General features: G+C 39.1%; 1 protein-coding gene across 1 annotated transcript in view; it reads left to right on the top strand.

The window, feature by feature from the left end:
• CD109 (CD109 molecule) overlaps positions 1-19,920 on the top strand; it is a 143,304-nt gene extending 123,384 nt beyond the window's left edge. Inside the window, exons 27-33 of the mRNA XM_081250511.1 lie at positions 1,141-1,331; positions 1,820-1,975; positions 2,977-3,042; positions 6,029-6,171; positions 11,391-11,538; positions 13,260-13,362; positions 15,367-19,920. Coding sequence (XP_081106637.1) covers positions 1,141-1,331; positions 1,820-1,975; positions 2,977-3,042; positions 6,029-6,171; positions 11,391-11,538; positions 13,260-13,362; positions 15,367-15,542 — 983 coding nt within the window. The 3' untranslated portion in view covers positions 15,543-19,920. The remainder of the gene's footprint in view (positions 1-1,140; positions 1,332-1,819; positions 1,976-2,976; positions 3,043-6,028; positions 6,172-11,390; positions 11,539-13,259; positions 13,363-15,366) is intronic.
• Positions 19,921-20,511: the final 591 nt, after the last annotated feature.

Below are 20,511 nucleotides of genomic sequence, written 5' to 3'. Positions count from 1 at the left end.
TTATTACTTTCCAAATGGCCTCTGTGTGGCAGAGGGGCTGGGTGGGCAGAAAGAGTTTTAGGTCATGTCAGTTTATTTAAAGCTCTGTTAATTCAAGAAGGGGTAATCATGGAAGGTGCTTAGAGACTTCTGAGACTGTAAAACATAGTGTGTTATTATTAGCAGTAAGTTAGAGTACATCCTTCTTACCTGTTGCAGTGCTGGGGACTAGAAGGTGACTGCATCGAGGCTGAAGTAGTCCTTGACATTTCTGCTTCTCTGCTTGGCTAGGTGGTAGTTATTTCACATTCCACTGAGGTGTAGTCATCATCTAAATAGTAATATTTGAGGACTTCCCTGGTGGCGCAGTGGTTGAGAGTCCGCCTGCCGATGCAGGGGACACGGGTTCGTGCCCCGGTCCGGGAAGATCCCACGTGCTGCAGAGCGGCTGGGCCCGTGAGCCATGGCCGCTGAGCCTGCACGTCCAGAGCCTGTGCTCCGCAACGGGAGAGGCCACAGCAGTGAGAGGCCCGCGTACCGCAAAAAAAAAAAAAAAAAAGTATATTTGAGAGAATGGGGAGGGGGTACCACGTAGCATGTTCATCTGGGGGCTAGCAGGAATATCTCTAGGAAGGTTGTTAGGCTGGCCAGGGTCCCTCATTTTTTCTTGGGGTCTTGGATTTTGAACTTATAACACCAACTTTCAGATAATGAAAAAAGGAGTCTTTCCCATTAGGGCTGGTTAAGGGCAGATTCCCAGAACAGGGTTCTTTCCCATGTGTCCTAATATATTTTGGGATGGTCTGGAAGAGTATGGTTTAAAAAAATAATAATTTATAGCTTTTTGGTCGTGAGCCAAACATGTGGAATTTCTCTTGGGAAAATATTTTTATCAAAATGTCCTCAAATATAAGTAAAAGGACAAAGATGAAATTTTATAAGTTTTAATAGTTTAAGAAGTGACATGTAAGTACGTGTGTGTGTGTGTGTGTGTGTGTGTGTGAATATACATATATTTGCTTGGTATCAATATACACATGTATAGAAATATGTATACTTTTATGCTACTCAAGGAGAACTTGGACCAGTGTAGGAATGTTTAATGGTATCAAGTGTAATTTTTCTGTATTCAGCCAGACCATTACTACTTTTCTCCCGCAGGAGGCATGCAATTCTGGGTGTCATCAGTGTCCAGACTTTCTGAATCCTGGCAACCAAGCTCCCTGGATATTGAAGTTGCAGCCTATGCACTGCTCTCACACTTCCTGCAGCATCAGATTTCTGAGGGAATCCCGATTATGAGGTGGCTAAGCAGGCAGAGAAATAGCTTGGGAGGTTTTGCATCTACCCAGGTGAGTGATGATCACTTTAAATTTCTTTGTAAAAATAATTATATATATATATGTAAAGCTATTTATAAAATTAAATCTCTCTCTCTATATATATATGTGGTTGCTTTATTTTATGACTTCATAAAATTACATGACAGTTAAAAAGTTTAGTAACTTAAATCAAAGGTTTAAGTTACTAATTTTAATTTTTTATCATCTTTGATATAAACATCGTATCTGATACCCATATGGGATAAATTAGTTCCCTGTCTCACTAGCCATTTGTCATCTCTGGTACCCGGTACAATAGGAGCTCAGTTCTAGTCAGCGGATGTTTTCTGAGTCTTCCCTAGACTCCAGGTCAAGCAGATTCAAAGGTGAATCGAGGAGAGATCCACTCCCAAGGAAGGTGGATGAGTGTGCAGTGGTATCCTAAACATGACTGAAATTTACTCTTTGGCGGCTCTAATATAGCCTTATGTGCACACATCTTTTTCTTTTCCCAACAGGACACCATTGTGGCCTTGAAGGCCCTGTCTGAGTTTGCAGCCGTAATGAACACAGAGGAGACAAATATCCAAGTGACCATGGTGGGGTCCAGTTCACCGAGTCCTGTGAAGTTTGTGATTAGCACACAGAACCGCTTTCTCCTCCAGACAGCTGAGGTGTGGACAAGGGCGTGCCTCTCCGAATGTCTGTGTAGATGATTCCTTCTGCTGGAGTACTGCTCTATTTCCTTTCTGTTGACTTCAGCAAAGATTTGTTCCCAGAGCTCTGTGCTGGCAGGAAGGAGTACCCTCCTTTAGTTGAATTTGCCGAGCTGGGGAAGGGAGGAGGGGTTGAGAACTTTGGACAGATTTGGAAAAGGAGAAAACATGGGCCCTGTCTTACGGGGAGAGGAATGAATACCCGTTGAGCTCCTATTCTTTGCAGGCCCTGTGCCAGATTTCTTTACATGTGCTATTGCATTTACTTCTCAGACCAAGTACCTTTATCCCCACTGTACATATTATAAAACTGAGGCTAAGAGAGTTTAGCTAACTCTCCCAAGATCATGGTGCTAGTAACAGTAGAGCTAGGATTTGAACCCATGATTTTGAAGACCATGTTCCTTTAGGCTGCACCACATGTCCTCTTAGGTGAATTGATAGAACCAGTAGTAGAACTCTTTCTTTAAAATGGAATAAAGGGCTATGCTAGACCGTAACTTTCTTCCCTTGGTTAACCTTGTAGGAAGTTGGGGGTAATGGGTGAAAGCGGTAACTTTAAGGCTAGAACCTGAGGGAGAGGGGTGATGGCAAAGGAAAAAGGAGTAGTGTTGGTCCCAGTCAGTGATGGGGTGCCATTGTGTTCTCAGGAAGGCCAGCGACTTAGATGCTGAGGGAGACTTGAGGAGGGAGGGATGACTTCCATTTCTTGTCTTTCATGCTTCAGCCCCTACAGAAGGGCAGACCTGTCCACAGCACTAATGTGCACTTCCTCTGCCTTCACCCCCCTTATCTGGTTGACCCATAACTTTTGACATGTGAGGCGTGTAAAGTTCTTAGGACTTTAGAGCGCACACAGCTTACACTCCCAGTGAGGAATAACGGTGATCTCTTGGGCTGGTTGGAAGGACCTAGATATGGACAATTAGCCTTATTCACCTTTTTCCACCTTTATTCAGCTTGCTGTGGTACAGCCAACTGTAGTTAATATTTCTGCAAGCGGTTTTGGATTTGCTATTTGTCAGGTATGTGATAATGTTTATTTTTGTTTTGTTAAATAGGACTTGCTCTACTAATTCTTTGGTTTGGGGCACTGCTAAATCTTTAACTTAGATGATATAAAATTCTTAATGATTTATTTCTGTGACTTAGGCAAAATAAATCACTATCTTTAACAAAAAGTGTTGGAGATGTTACTAGCTAGTGAGTAGACAGCAACTATATAGTTTGATAATCTATAGTTTGATAATATTTCTTGAGTATTATATGCTTTTTGAAGTAAGGATTAAAATCCTCCAATATGATTCATGGGAATTGTTGGGAACTCCCACCTTTTTTTGGTAAAAATACAGCTTAGAAATTGTAATGCTGGGTAGAGTTTCTACTGTGACTTGATAACCATATAGCATTTTACTTACCATTTCTTAATATTCATTTAACAATATAAAGGTCAACATGGTATGATAAGTAATTGACTTGAAGATAGGAAATGTGTCCCTTTGCTGTAAAATTGTATATTATAGTAAATAAAAACAATTAGAGCATGATATGTTCAGTGCTCTAGGAAGAAAAGCTAAAGAAATCTACCCTCTATGGTGTAACTGGGATACAGTAAAATGGAAGTAGTATGTAAAATACTGAATGGAAGTTATTATGCTTAATAATACATGAAAATCATGGGGACCTAAAACCATGTTATTGGGATGCAAAATAATATGTGATAGTACTAAAAAAGATTATGTGCTTGGTTAGAAAAAACAAACCAAACAAACCCTGAAAGATTTACTGAGAAAGTTAAAAAAAAAGGCTATTATAGAGAAAAAGTACTTTTTCAAAAACCAGTACAGCTATTCTAGTTGAGAGAACAGATGTACTTTCTAAGGCACAATGTGAAGGGCACATGGTCAGGTATAATTTGGAAACTTAGAAATAATGTGAAGATTATTTTGTACGATACTCAAAACACAGTAAATGTTTTTTAAAATCAAGGAAAAATCACAGTTAAAAAGAACAGTATTCAATGAAAAGGTTAGAAAGAGAAAAGAGTGAATAATTTGTATTTTTTTTAATAAAATCTTTGTTGAATTTGTTACAATATTGCTTCTATTTTATGTTTTGGTTTTTTAACCATGAGGCATGTGGGATCTTAACTCGCCAACCAGGGATCAAACCCGCACCCCCTGCATTGGAAGGCAAAGCCTTAACTACTGGACCGCCAGGGAAGTCCCTTTGTATTGGTCTTTACTAACAAAGACCATGTGAAAATTCTCACTCTCAAGCTGTCTTTTCATGTGAAGAGTGAATCTAAAAGTAAATACATAAGATATTTTAGATACGATTAAAAAATTTTATGTACTTAAACCACCAAATTGGTTGGAACTCATTCTTGATAAACCAAATGTAGATAAATTACTGAAGTCAGATGATTTTTATTTGAGATTTGAAGGACACAGAAGTAAATATGGTACCTAGTGGTCAGAATGTTCACCTGTCTTATGTTGCATCCACATGCAGAAAATGAAACGTAGGGACCAATAGGTACTTCTTGTAATGGAGGAAAAATTGCAAAAAAGCTGGTCACCCAGAAATAGGTATTGACATTTCCTTTAGTTGATATTTTTGTAAGTGCTCTGGAAAAAGGAGGGCAAGGAAAACTCTCAGGTTTGCAGTAAATGATAAAAAGCAAAGCTGTTGGAAATAAACTGCAAGATTTCTTGACGTTCTCTGAGTGAGCAGTTGAGCTCTATTGTGGACCAAATATAAATGCTAACACTTAGTTATAGATGAATATTAATTATGACCCAGGGGACAAATCTAGTAGTCGTGTTTGTTCTGTGATGAGATTGGTCTCTAAAGGGAAATGCGTGCCATGGGAAAGGGAGTAATGAAAATCACGGAGACTATCTCTCCAATTGATGGAACCATTCTTCAACTGCTTCAAGAACACTCTACACTTTTAATTGTAGTTTAAGAAAAAGTTGGAGAATGTCCAGACTGAGATATTCCAGAATGATCAAGGGGAGGAAGGATTATATGATGTAGGTGTGGCAGAATAAAAAGTTGGAACTCTTAGGTTTGAAAGATGATTTGAAAGATGAAGGCTTAGAGAGAGGATTTTTTTTTTAAGTATGTAAATCCACAGTGGATACTACACGTTTAGGTCGGAGGGGCATGTGCGTGTGTGTGTGTGTGTGTGTGTGTGTGTGATTTAAGTATTAGCAAAAGAAAATACAATATTACATAATAATAGTAAGGTTTATGAACCTTAGTATCAAAAAAAGCGGAAGGGGTGAAGAATTTAAATAGATCCCGATTCAGCTTGACATGAGGCAGGCCTAGGAAATTTAGAGGACATTCCCAAGCTTCTGATCTTAGGGTCCCTTTGAGGAAAACACTGGTCCTCATGCCTCCTCAGGGTCCCCGCAGCGCCATTCACGTTGGTGGTGGGCACAGAGTATATGCTGAAAAAGACCCAGTTGACTGGAAATCCATCATTTATTTCATCCTCTTTGAAAAACATTGTGTGATCGAAAAAGAAGCCTTAGCAGTTGAATAGGTTTTTGTCCCACCAAGGCTCTTGGGTGAAAACCTTTTGATTTATCTTACTGATAGTTCCAGTTTGTGAAAAGTAACTCCAGTTGGGCAGCAGAGCTTAGAAATTAGTGGAGGCTTTCAGGAAACTTGGCAATAGTTTAACTTTTTCCCTCAAGGGAGTGTTTTACATTATTTGAAAAAAAAATACACATGAATATTGTCCACGATGGTCTCTGATACTTGGAATATTACCTAACAATTTTCTCAATTTTAAACATCATTGTTTATAAACTTTTATAATTATTTTTGTTAATGATACTTCGTTAGCTAGTAAAACTAATTTTTTTTTTAGGTTGAAGATTACCAATCTAGTTGGGTTTATCCCAAAGAGAATCATTACCTAATATTTAGGATACATAATGAAGGCAATTTATTGCTAGTAACTTATTATTTATGCTTATTTGTTATTTATTACAGCTTAATGTTATTTATAATGTGAAAGATTCCAGATCTTCCATAATCCGAAGGTCTATCCAAGATCAAGAAGCCTTTGATTTAGACATTGCTGTAAAAGAGGATAAAGATGATATCAATCACTTGAATTTGAATGTGTGCACAAGGTTGGTATCTAAGTCCCTCCTTTTTCTCCTTCTCCTTAAAAGAATAGATTTGAAGATTTAATTAAATATCTATGGTTGTTTATATATTTAATTATATTCAATATAACTCTGTATAGTTATTGAACTATATCAATATAAGGAGTTACATTTAACAAAGATTTCAGTTACGCATTACACTTCAGATTACAAACTAGAAATACTGCTAATTGTATTTGAGCATTTCTCAACATGCTTAAATTATTTACAAGTTTTCCTTGTATTTATAACAAGTTTGAATATAAAAGTTTAATAAAACTCAGGTTTAATTTATAAAAACTTTAACGAATCATGTTTAATACTCCAAAATTGATTATTTCTTTTTGTTGGTCATTTTTCTGTTAAGTAATTATTCCAGGTTCATATTTAACCTTTAGTTTTGTGCACTTAACTCAAAACTTCATAAGAGTGTGCAAGTTCAATGAAGAGCATAGTATTTTTTTAGACACAGTGAAAATATTCCAGTTTAGAAGATCCTTGCATTGGATAATTAGGCACTTAACAGCTTCTGGGAGTACTTAATAAGGTGACTATTAAATGTGCTCTGTGTCCAGAGCATCTGAGGATCTTGTTAAGTCATAAGAAAAAGGTATCCGTTTCAAGACTACTGACTTCATAGATTCAGGGTCTGTGAAGCCGCCTTCAGCTTTCTTGCTTATTCTAATGCACACATAAGTTTGAGAGCAAGTCCTTCAGAAAGTTCATTAATCAAGAGACTAAAATTTCTTCCTTGTCAATCTCCCCTCTTAGCTCTGCATGATTTGGTGTTCAGCTGGGTGTTACTGCAAGATGCAGTGATATTGAGAAGCTTCTGCCTGCCCTTTTTAAATATCCCATAGCATCTGGTTGACCTTGGGCTGTTGTTGGGCTGGAGGTCACTGATGTGGCCCTGAGCTGCCACATCCTCTCAAGGTCATCTGTAGGTGTTTCTCCAGATGGTCAACCTTCTTAGCCATTGCCTGAACCCAGTCTCCTCCATTACTGCTACCATCCCTACTATCTTGGGCCTTCTTGTTCCTTTTGTTTTTTTGAAAGTATTTTTAAAAATATTATTTATTTATTTATTTTGGCCACGCCGGGTCTTAATTGTAGCATGCGGACTTCTTGGTTGCAGCGTGTGAACTTCTTAGTTGCGGCATGCAGACTCTTTCTTAGTCGTGGCATGCATGTGGGATCTAGTTCCCTGACCAGGGATTGAACCTGGGCCCCCTGCATTGGGAGTGTGTGGAGTCTTACCCGCTGGACCACCAGGGAAGTCCCAGGGCCTTCCTGTTCCTGATTTTGGTATAAATTGTCAATGTGTTTGCCCCTTTCCTCACCTGTTAGGGCATTTTGAACCAGCAGCTTGGGGATATCAAAATCTCTGCAGTAGCTTCCTTTTCAGCTGAGAAGAAAGTAGGACTCCCATTTTACTTTACTAAGATTACAACTGGGCTCTGTTCCAGAAAAACAACATCAAGTTATTATTATTTAAACAACAACTACCTACATTTATCACAAACTTACATGCCAGGCATTGTATCAATGACTTACCCACGTGTCTCATTTAATCCTTAGAATTACTCTATAAAGTAAGTGCTATTATTATCCCTGCTTTTCTCATTTACTCCTTCCATCATTCATTCGCTCAGGAAACATGGGTTTAGTCTCCATTATGTGCCAGGCACAGTGTCAGGATTTGGAATATAATGGTTAGTCAAAAAGACACAGCCTTGTCTTCACAGAACTTACTATTTGGAAGAGGAGACAGAAATTCATAAAAATAAATCCTGAAAACAATGTTACCGAACTGAGGTCTGGCTGCTTGCCGCTCGAAAGTCAATAACCGAGAGGCAGTTGTTGGTAGAAAGGAAAGATGCTTTAATCAGAAAAGCCGGCAATCTGGGGAGAAGGTGAACTCATGTCCTGAGATCAACTCTGAAGATTCAGTCCAGCTGTGACAGTTTTTAAAGGGAAAAGAGGGAGTAATCTCAGTTAGTCATTGAGATGGGGGGTCAGAGCCATTGCCATTCCCCCCACCCCGCCCCTGTTTGCAGGCTTGTGGTCTTCTTGTGATCTTTCTTTAGATGTCATCTTGTTCACACAGTTTGTGCATAAGATTCCTAAAGGGGAAGCTGGGGAAGAGATCTGGTCATCTGTTAATTACTTATTCTTCATTTCTACTTTTTTTTTTTTTTTTTTTTTTTTGCGGTATGTGGGCCTCTCACTGTTGTGGCCTCTCCCGTTGTGGAGCACAGGCTCCAGACGTGCAGGCTCATCGGCCATGGCTCACGGGCCCAGCCGCTCTGTGGCACGTGGGATCTTCCCGGACCGGGGCACGAACCCGCGTCCCCTGCATCGGCAGGCGGACTCTCAACCACTGCACCACCAGGGAAGCCCATTTCTACTTTTTTGATCTACAGGAAGAACCAACAGGTTAGGCAAGGTATTGTGTGATCAGAAGATTTGAAAGGTGTGCTTGGGCTGGAGATGAGAAGAGCACGAGGGCGCCTGGTTTAGGTTAGTTACAGTATAGCTTTGCTAATGTGACAGGACAAGGGGTTTCCTCATGAGGGTGGTTTCCTGCAAAGAGCTGCTTATAGCAAGTCTAAAATTCTACTTTTGAAAAGGGCAAAGAAGAATAGCTTTATGGAGCAATGAGAAGGATTTTACCTCTTAGGGAGGTCAGGTAAAGACACAGAGGAGTGGGATGGGGAGGGTGGGAGGGAGGGAGATGCATGAGGGAAGGGATGTGGGAACAGATGTATATGTATGACTGATTCACTTTGTTATAAAGCAGAAACTAATTAAAAAAAAAAAAAGAAATCTAGAAACAATAAATGCTGGAGAGGGTGTGGAGAAAAGGGAACACTCTTGCACTGCTGGTGGGAATGTGAATTGGTACAGCCACTATGGAGAACGGTATGGAGGTTCCTTAAAAAACTACAAATAGAACTACCATATGACCCAGCAATCCCACTACTGGGCATATACCCTGAGAAAACCATAATTCAAAAAGAGACATGTACCAAAATGTTCATTGCAGCTCTATTCACAATAGCCCGGAGCTGGAAACAACCTAAGTGTCCATCATCGGATGAATGGATAAAGAAGATGTGGCACATATATACAATGGAATATTACTCAGCCATAAAAAGAAACGAAACTGAGCTATTTGTAATGAGGTGGATAGACCTAGAGTCTGTCATACAGAGTGAAGTTAGTCAGAAAGAGAAAGACAAATACCGTATGCTAACACATATATACGGAATTTAAAAAAAAAATGTCATGAAGAACCTAGGGGCAAAACGGGAATGAAGACGCAGACCTACTTGAGAATGGACTTGAGGATATGGGGAGGGGGAAGGGTGGGCTGTGACAAGGCGAAAGAGAGGCATGGACGTGTATACACTACCAAACGTAAGGTAGATAGATAGTGGGAAGCAGCCGCAGAGCACAGGGAGATCAGCTCGGTGCTTTGTGACCGCCTGGAGGGGTGGGATGGGGAGGGTGGGAGGGAGGGAGATGCATGAGGGAAGGGATGTGGGAACAGATGTATATGTATGACTGATTCACTTTGTTATAAAGCAGAAACTAATTAAAAAAATAAATAAATAAACTTAAAAAAAAAAAAAAAAAAAAAAAAAAAGACACAGAGGAGGAACATGAGGTGAAACTGAGGTTCAGACCATAATGGGGTTTCACTGTTTATAGGGGCTCCTGTAAAGATGCAGGATTCCAAATCTTAATCCAGCATCAGGAAATCAGACAGGCAATAGACTTTGCTAGGTAGAGGATATCTATATCTTTTTCTTTCTTTCTTTTTTTGAAGGACCTGGAGAAGGGAAGTGTTTTTTGTTTGTTTGTTTGTTTGTTTTGTGTTTTTTTGCGATACGCGGGCCTCTCACTGTAGTGGCCTCTCCCGTTGCGGAGCACAGGCTCCAGACACGCAGGCTCAGTGGCCATGGCTCACGGGCCCAGCCGCTCCACGGCATGTGGGATCCTCCCAGACCGGGGCACTAACCCGCGCCCCCTGCATTGGCAGGCGCCCTCAACCACTGCGCCACCAGGGAAGCCCGGGAAGTGTTTTAATGTCAGGGTTGGGGGCTTTATAAAAAGGATTTAGATGTTGCTACTAGTTTTCTGAGAAAAATCTGCTATGAAATACAAAATACATTTTAAATGAATTATTTCAGTGGCACTTTATAAAAAGAATAGCTGGTGTTTCAGGCACTTTATTCTCATCAGTAGGGTCCAAGCCCTTACTCACCTCAGAAAAGGTTTCTCTGTGGCATGGTAATTTAACAAATTCTGCCCCTGGCTGGTGGAAAGACCAGGTCAACCAAAGCACTTCTGATGATGCACTGAAGTCATCGTATCTAAGCAGGTTGGCTGTTTTTCTCATCTCTAAAACCCTCTAGTTTTAATGCCCGTATTGGTTTTCAATAGCATCTCTTCTGGCTGAGTGCCTCACCAGCAGATGATTTCAGCTGCCTGGGATCACCGAGCCCACTGCAGTCAGCACTTATATTGTGTGGCTTTTCAATCACGTTTGGCAGGCATCAGTTTGCTGCTTTAAAAAGCAAAATTTTCTACACGCAAGTGTAATAAAGCTTTCTGAGGCTTGTCATTCTCCCAAGGTGGCTAAAGAAAACACAAAATGTGCTCCAAGTATGTGGGAGAAGAAAGGGAAGGACCTTGCCTACTGGTCTTCTTTTTTCTAAAACCAGATGAAGAAAAGGTTGTGGATGACTTGGCCGCTGTCTCCTGCTAAGTGGTCAAGTGGTGCCTCTTTTTCGGTTCCTAGCTTTGTGTTGGAGAGCTTAGTGCCATCAACTTTTGGGAAAATGAAAAATGCAATGTCGTTTGGTATCAGCCACTAGAAAACAGATTTGCCCACCAAAGGGGCAAAGTTTGCCTTCCTTAAACCCAGGGGCCCAAGTCTGCTGCATTGCAGGCATTTCATGCTGACTGACAAATGGACCCGTTGTTCTATTCCTCATGTGGTTGAAAGTTATAAGAATTTCAGACCTGTAAGGAAAGGATTACCTTTTTACAGTTTTCTGTAGTAATTTTTTATTTCAATGAAACAGTAAATATTTGGAATAATACTTGGCAGTTTTAATATTTATATGAAGATAATTTGCCAACAGCTTTAGGTTTTTCCTAAAGGGTTCTCTTCTACCCTCTCCTCTTTGATTTAGGTTTCTGGGCCCAGCTAGAAGTGGCATGGCCCTTATGGAAATTAACCTCCTCAGTGGTTTTACCGTGTCCTCAGATGCCATTTCCCTGAGTGAGACCGTGAAAAAAGTAGAACACGACCATGGAAAACTCAACCTCTACTTAGACTCTGTAAGTAGTAAAACCTAAGTTTCACATTGGTAACCACTGACAAAGCCACTATTTATTGTGTTCAAAATTACCTTTACTTTAAATGTTTTCTTTATGTCATTATTTTGGCTTTTTGTGTCCCCGAGCAACTTTCACATGGCAACTATCTGTTGTCCTCACTAAAAAGACATTATTGTAAAATTAGTTTAAGGAGAATTACTATTAATGGTGAACCTGATGAAAGTCTTGATAACAAAATTATTATTTCATACCAGATGTTCAACATATAGAAATTGCTGTGATATAATTTCCAAAATGCAGTCCAGATGTCAACTGGAGAACTCCTTTGCTTCAGGGAATTGCTAAACGTATTTGTTTAAATGCTGCTGATGAAAAAAAAATGCTGATGATGAAAGCTTTAATTGCATGTTTCAAAATGCTTTCATAAAAAAAGGCTTTTAATATATCCCAAAAGGGTTAATATTCCTGCATTGAAAAGTTAGGTGCTTAAATCATAGAATATTCTCAGAGGTTTGGTCTTTACACAAAATTATTATATAATTTTCATGTACTCTTCCCATTACTGTATGAAAGCTACTGATCCAAGAATAAGGTGCATAAAATATGTGAGAGAAAGGTTAGTGTGGAATTTAAGACTCTACTTGTTATGTCTCAAAACTTCTGGCATGTAAGTTTATTCTTCTGACATCTATATGAAATTCATATGTGGAATCAAAATTGAGTTCTAAGTGTTCTTAGGATTTCATGTTACATGGGGGGAATATGTATGTTTCTTATTCAAGTTTTGCCAAGTGTGAATCAATTATATTGCTTCCGCAGTGAATCTACTTTTAAAAACCTAGTTCCTTAATGTTCTCTTTGTTTTAAGACTTCAAAAACCACTTTGGTTAAAAAGCTGTTAAAACTAATTCAAAGTTTCTAGATTCTTTTGCTGTTCAGTGATTTTCATATATTAAATACTGCTTGATAGCCATGGGCCTAATTTGGGGTTTGAAAAATACATTTAAGGTTTTTTAAAAATAATGTAATTAGGTTTGGAGTTTGTCCTGTATCTGTGATGTTCTTGTTCATGGTTATTTTAATTTGAGTGTCCATTACATTTTGACTGAATAATTTGTCTTTTCACTTACTGCTAATTGGTATGTAATGGAATGTGTAAAGGAATTTATCAATTTCAGATTCCTTAACCAGTATTAGTTGCCAAATTGGCATTAAGTGTCCTTCCTGGAGGCAAGGAGGCTGGCCTTTTCTGCCCATATCAGTCAGTTATTGGTTGTGGGCCACACCCCCAACTCTGAGGTTTCTTCACTTACTGGATGAGGTGACTCCCGTGAGCTGAGGGTGATTCTCCAGAGAAGGGGGTGGGTGTGAGTCAGTAGCAGCAACCAGGATGGGGTGCAAAGCTGAGATGGGGGATTTTGGTGAAGCACCAGGGCCAGGGGCATGCATTTCTGGGCTCCTGCTTACTTAACCACTCTAATTCTCAGTATCCATTTCAGTAAAATGGAAGTAAGCACAATACCGATCATGCAAGGACTGTTTTACAAGATAAATGATGTAATTTCTATAAAGTGCTTACCCCAGTACCGGGTGTGTAGAAATGCTCCCTAAATGTCCATTTCTATAGCTGTTTGATAAAAGGATAAGAGAAAGAAATGTCTTTTACTTTCTCTTGAACACATAATTTGCCACACCTTTAAAAGTCTTTTGTATTTTTCAAGGTAAATGAAACCCAGTTTTGTGTTGATATTCCTTCTGTGAGAAACTTTAGAGTGTCAAATACACAAGATGCTTCAGTGTCCATAGTGGATTACTATGAACCAAGTAAGTGCGTCCTGGGGTTCGTGATACTTTGGGAGTTACACCAGGCATTCATTCATTCCTTCACTCATTCATTCCTTCATTCAGAGTGGTCATCTGCTGGATTGGCTTTGTGGGGGGCGGGTGTTGTTTGGGGTAGTGAAAGAGGTGGTGGAGCAGAAGGTGAGTTTTTTACGTTTAAACGAAGACAATTGATAATTTACAAAAAAGTAATCACATGATAGCGTTTAGCATATATTAAAGAGTGATGTTTTTGCTCATAATGTTTTAGGTTTTTAACTCCCAGCTACAAACTTTATAAAGAAAAAGTGACACAGAGAGTCCATTTATGTTCAATTTCCAAGGTTCTGCTCCTATTCCAAGCACCCACTCTATCGGGTTCTGGTTTTAAAACGGGGTTTCTTCAGGAGAGAACATGAACAGCGTCTGCAGTGGACGAGCCTCAGTTGGGTTTAGCTGTTTCTTCACTGAGGGAGTCTTGTTTTGCTAAAATTCATTTATTGTAACAGATTTTTTTTATCGTTTAAAGAAAACTATAGTCTGTTTGGAAAATAACTTGAGCTTCTTTGACTTGACTGGTAATTTTTTACTTTATAAAATGTTTGAAATTTAGGGTGTGAAAGTAGAGATCTAGTCTGGAGATCATCTAAGTTGATCAGGACGAATCTCTGTTCAATCACAGAGTGACTTTTTGTCGGTGTGTGATCTTCAGGCTAATGTTTCTACTTGTCATCACATTCATCCTGAACAAGCACTCCTGGGGCTCAGAATCATTAGAACACGTGAGAATCATGAACATTTTCATGTCCTAGGTAGTTGTAGATAATTACATTTTAAAGTACGAGGAACCTGTCCTCGTGGTTGGGAGTGTTTGGTGGAGTATTCATGCAAGACAACCAGCTCTCTCTCCTTCTAAGTCAACAAGCCAGTTCCTCTCATCTTTTGCCTCCTGTTGGAGTTCACCCCCAGTTCTTGTGGGACATTTTGGGGACACACTGATGCAGCACTTTTTTTCTGGTAGAAGGATAAGATCCACTGTGGAGACTCAGTGACAGTACCTAGTTATCCAACTTCGTTACATGATTGTTGAAACATTCTCCAACTGATGCTTCTTAGGTGTATGGAGAACATTTTAAACATTTGAAAAGCAAAAAAGATTCAGTCTCTGAGATTTTTTTGTGGAAAACAACTTATGTATGAGGGGGTGCATTTAAAATGAAAACATGGGAAAGATCAGAATAAACCAACCAACCCACTTTGAAGAACCCTAGAGTTAGAAAACGTACTTAAAATATTAAAAAGGTCAATGAAAAATTGTGAAGAAATTTGAAAATAGAAATTGTATTTTTTACAAATTTTTTACGATTTTTAAAAATTGTAAAAATAAAAATCATTTATGCTTTATAGTAAGGTTACTGTAGTGCTATTGGTGCTTTATATAGTTTTTAAAAAAAATATTAGCTTGTACTATAAAATTTACCCAAGTTGAATAGTTTTAGAGACTATGTGCTTAACGTTTTAAAACAGTGAAACAAGGCATCACACAGGTAGTGTTCTCTTCATACTTTTGCATTTTTAAATGAAGTCCATGGTAAATATTTCTCTTCAGTAGTTCCAATGAGTAGAGCCTTACTTGAATGCATAGAAAATGTCACCCCAAAATAAACTCTCAAGGAGGTTAAAACATCCTCAATTTACAGTCTTTCCTGTTCCAGGAAGAGTTTCAGGTTGCGGTTGAACTGCTGCATGCAGCTGTGGTCTCTTTTCTCTCTTTTAATGCTGGCCAGCTGCTGGAGGTACAGAAACTGGACTTAAAGCATTGTTTCTCTCTTGGACTTGGTAGTTTGGGCCCCTCTTGAGTATTTCAGTTGTTTCTTGTAAAGAAAAATAAAATTATGTGAAGAACGGAAAACTCAGAAAAGTGTATTGAAATGCTCTTAAGTTTTGGCAAAGTAAATGTTTCTAAACAAAGGAGGCATGTAAACCGACATCTGCTTCTTTGAACAGGGCGGCAAGCGGTGAGAAGCTACAACTCCAGAGCACAGCTGTCCTCCTGTGACCTCTGTGGGGATGCACACACCTGCGGCCCCTGTGACGGCAAGGCCTCGGCCTCCCTTCCTCACCCTAACGCTTCCCTCCTTGTCTGCTTCACGCTTCTGTTCTCTTTGCAGTGTTGGCTGTGATTTATTTTTGTAAAGACTCCGCATAACACTTTCATTTCCAGAAGTCACATGTGATTGTCTTGTTTTCATAAGCAAATATCGCCTCTATTTTGAAAATCAATGTGTTTCTTTTTATGGGATGGGATGGGGGTGTACAACTGGTCCTTGCATGTGTAGCTGCATAGAATTCTCCCCCTGACTTCTGTGTGGAACAAAAAATCGGAATTATTGCAGCTGTATTCTTTTATTTCTCCCTCTTAAAATCTTTTAGGATTCTTTTGGAGGTGTTGTTTTCTCCAGAATAAATGTGTTATTTTAGATGATTCTTTTCATTTTCCAGAGGAAATGAGCCTGGGTTCTTAAGCACTGTTATACATCAGTGTCTGCTGTAGTATTAACGATGCATTTCCTGGGAACTGGGAAGAAACAGACCCGTGGGAGGAGCTTGTTCTGTTCCTTCTGTATCCACCCTAACCCTCCGCCTACACCACCCATCCCAGTGGTCTCAGTACATCCTTCTTAATCAGGTATAACTTCCTTCTTTAGGATGGAGGTGGTGATTCTTTTTCTTTTAAAGGGAAATGGTGTTGTTCCACTCCAGATGTAGTCACATACCCCAGCCCTTACTCTTCCTCTGTTTTTCCCTCTGGAGAGAAGCAGAGAGAGACCGGCTTCACTGTGCTGCCGGCGGCTCAGAGGTTGAGGTTGCTGGGAAATGCCCAGAGGGGTCCCGGGTGCCCTCCTCTGCATCCTCAGCCCCGCATGTGGGCTCTGTTCAGGCTGGGGGTCAGAGGGCATTGCAACGTGTGCCTCACGTGACTTGGACCAGAAGATCCTAGACCAGGAGGCACATGTGAGTCATGGGGGATGCTAAGCCAGGGGCACAACAAACTCCTATATGAGATGTAGCAGACTGGACCCCCCCATGGTCTGGGAAAGAAGCTGGGGCTTGACGGGGATCAGAGAGATCTGAAGTACTGTACAGTGTTGGCCAGGGTCCTGTGGAACCTTCTAGATTCAGGTGTCTGAGTGTCAGACCACCAGCTGTCCAGTGACATCTAACGCTCTGAATCTTATAGAAGATTCTTGAATTTTGAGCACCTGTGTCATGGGTTACCCTGTATTTGGAAGGATAATATTCATTTATCTGGGTGAAATTTTAAGGAAAGATTCCTTTCTTCCCCCTTCCCTGTTTTTCCTCTTTTCTCACCTTTGTTTCATCCTGCCTTTCCTTCCCTTCTTCCTTTCTTCTTTTCATCTGAAATACATTGAAATATTTTAGATAGATCCAAAAAATTTAAAGATCTTTTACTAAATCTAAAAATTGGTTTAAGTTCACTCCTGAACTCGGCATTTCTCTCAAGGGGATGTAGAAACGTAATCGTCATGGGCTCCAAAGAAGCTGCATTGCAGTATTTTCAACTGTTTAAAAATAAATCCAAAAATAAAATATGCAAATAATATATTTTAAAGTAAATTTTAAAAAGAATGTTTTTATTTTAGTAAACTTAAATTACAGTGGAGTGGACGTTCATGGAATGCTTATGGATATTTTGGACACAAAAGTAGGAATTACTAACATTCAGGTTTTTAAAGCTTGAAACCTAAATGTAGAAAATAGATCCTCGGAGAGTGGTCTATGGAGAGAGAGCAGTTAAATATCGAACACATAATTTTCTTGTATTTACTTTCAAGTGGGGAAAAGTTTTTCGTTGTGTTACACCTTTGAAACAATCTGATCTGAAAAAGGCACTTGGGTTTGGGCTTTCCTGTGCGGGGTTTCGGCTTTTATATGCTTAGGACTTGTTTGGAGATGAAAGTATCTTAGAACGAAGTTGGAGGAGCGTGTTGGCAAAGGATACCCCCTCGCTGCCCAGAGAGCCTCAGACTAACCGTAAATAGTTTATATTCTGTAGCTTATATTCTGTTCATACCGGACTTCTAGTGTAGTATTTTAGGAAACACCAGAATGGAAAGCCATTGGAAGACAGTTTGTAGCTTTTTGAAATCATGTTTGTAGCTTTTTTAAACCATGTTTCCTCATTTAAAAACTAGAACTCTAATAGTTTTTGTGAATTATTTCAGATTTTCAGATTAAAAATTCACCTTGTAACTCATATTGTAATGCATCTCTTTTTCTTATAAATGTATTAAAAGTGAGGAGGAGGAGGGGATTGAGGAAGAAGAGGAGAAGAAGGAAGGGGGAGAGAGCGCAGCTGGAGGTGCGTGGGGCATCGGGGACGCGGGCGTCTTCCTCTGTCACGCCTCTCAGAGCGCTGGCTCTGTGGCAGCAGTGCGCTTGGATTAAAAGGGACCAAAAAGCCACAGGCATCAGGGAGAAAGGAGGACACATAGTAATAATAATTGACGGTATTGACTCTTCTTTTCTTCACATGCTACGAGTAATAATACTAAAAATCTCTTTTTACCTTTAAGTTTGCTGATGTTGAAACTTTTCCTTTAGAATGCCATCAATTTCATTTTCTGTTATGAACTAATTTAAAGTCCCCACTTCTTTTCCACTGAGTGGGAACCTCATTAAGACACCAGCATGTGTGACTTCCAGTTTTGACTGGCCAATGATTCCAGACACGGAACTTTGGGAATAACTAGTAGCCACATAATTCAAGGACAGAACAATGCTGTTATATGTGGTTTCACCATCTTATTGCCTTCAGTTATAATTCTAAAAAAGAAGTTAAAGCCCATTGAAATACGCTGGGTCAATGAAATGCTTCCTTTTATTGTGTGGTCCCCTTATACTTTATGTTTTTAAAAATATTCTAACAATAACATCTTTGGCTTAGTATTTTGGTTATATTATAATCTGTGGAGGATTGTGTTAATATAACAGTTTGTTACTTATATATGCAATGCTGTATTCCACACGTGGGAATTTTCAGAATTGTACATAGCGTAATTCTCCCTGCTCCCACTTTTTTTGAGTCTGGGTGTAATTACTTTTTTAAAAAGTTGTATTTAACTGTAATTTCTTTTTATGTTAAATTTAGTTATAAATATTCTGGCAATATACAATTCAATTATTTTGATATAATTCAATTTGATATCATTCAACATTTCTGGCTGTCCTATGACATTGGAAGAAATTGGAGCTATGATGTTTCTTTGTCATTCTTTAAAGGAGCCATTTTATTAGCCTTCCAGCATGTAATCTGGATTTCTTTTTAACAGCCTCACTTTTTCTAATTTGCTTGATGGAAGTTTAATACTGTTTTCTATAAAAATATGTTGCAAATACCTCCTTGACAAGGTTCCTTAACATAAGGACAGTACTGAATTTGGTGTTCTTCAAGTGGCTCCCATGGGTCCAGATGCCATTACATCTTCTTGGCCGCATCATTTACTTGCACTTTTAAAATTTGAGACACAGTAAGTGTACTCAGTCTTGGATAAGCCTCAGAACTTTATGCACTCTCAGTAGAGGCTTCTGTTAGACAGAAGAATATTCTGATTTTTTTTTCAAATTCCAGTAAAGCATAGCACCTTTAAGAACTTAAAAATTTCCTATCATCTGTTCAAATGATATTCGTATTAATGTTAAATATCCTAAGTTGCATTGGGAGTAATTTGAGGTGCAATTTTTTTTAATCACTACTTTGAATAGAGAACTGTTATACTACTTTCTTTAGGAACTAAACAGTAAATATACATTTTTAATTAAGTATATATCGGTTGTGAGTAGGCTTGTTTCAAAACTATTTCTAGCCATTGAGTTGTGTTTTCATGTGCCTCATCAAAAGTGCCACATTGCATCATTCACTAAAATGTTGCCGTTTCATTTCAGTGGTTGTAATACAGGAAAACAGATATTTCCTAGATGATTTCTGAGTTTCACACTTCACAGGGCACTTACACATTAGTATGTGTGTGTCTTTGTAATAGGGATGATATTGATATATATGTTACTACATACTTAAGAATAATTCTGTCCATGTTGTCACGAGGCCACGGTTTACCACTCTTCTGCCAGGGTATTGAATCAGTGGTAGACGATAGTTCCATGTTCCACTTATAGATCATTAAGATTTGTCTTTGATAGATTTAATAGAATGTGGCTCTATTCTGGTCCTTCAAGCCTTTATGTTTTGGACTTCTACCAAGGTGCAGTTGATACAGTAGAGTTGATTTTTTTTGTACACTGGAAGCTTTATAAGATTTTATTCATAAATCTTCTATTTTGAGAAGCTGTTTTGCATATAAGAAGGATACTATTGAAATAAAACATCATTTTCCCAGAAACTAAAGCTTTGTATATTGAACCAGGGTGATTCTGAATGTTTAAATTTTAAATGTTAGAGTGATGTTGTTAATTGTACTTCATGATCTATTCAATAGGAAATCATGGTTTATCAATAAAAATGAAAATTTCCATCTATTACTACCAGTGTTGTTTTTATTTTAGCTTAAATCACATCTGTAGCACATCTCCTTTACCTAAACCTATTTAATGGTGAGGCATGGGATGTCTGAGGGTAGGTTTGAGGAGGGATTATTGCGTTAAAGAGTTTGACATGAGTGAGAGGAGAGAAGCTTGACCACCAGCCACTGCCTCATTTTTTTTTTTTTTTAAAGGGTTTCAAATGCTTGGCTTTTAAAAAATTTATTTATTTATTTATTTATTTATTTTTGGCTGTTTTGGGTCTTCATTTCTGTGCGAGGGCTTTCTCTAGTTGTGGCAAGTGGGGGCCACTCTTCATCGCGGTGTGCGGGCCTCTCACTATCGTGGCCTCTCTTGTTGCGGAGCACAGGCTCCAGATGCGTGGCTCAGTAGTTGTGGCTCATGGGCCTAGTTGCTCCACGGCATGTGGGATCTTCCCAGACCAGGGCACGAACCCGTGTCCCCTGCATCGGCAGGCGGACTCTCAACCACTGCACCACCAGGGAAGCCCTCATCAGTATCTTATACTTTTCTGAGTACAGGTCTTTTGCTTCCTCAGGCAGGTTTATTCCTAGGTATTTTATTCTTTTT

Source organism: Mesoplodon bidens (assembly GCF_964165515.1).
Source record: "Mesoplodon bidens genome assembly, chromosome: 12".
Classification (NCBI taxonomy): Eukaryota; Metazoa; Chordata; class Mammalia; order Artiodactyla; family Ziphiidae; genus Mesoplodon; species Mesoplodon bidens.
The sequence above is the reverse complement of the archived record's forward strand: the minus strand, read 5'-3'. Positions and strand labels throughout refer to the sequence as shown.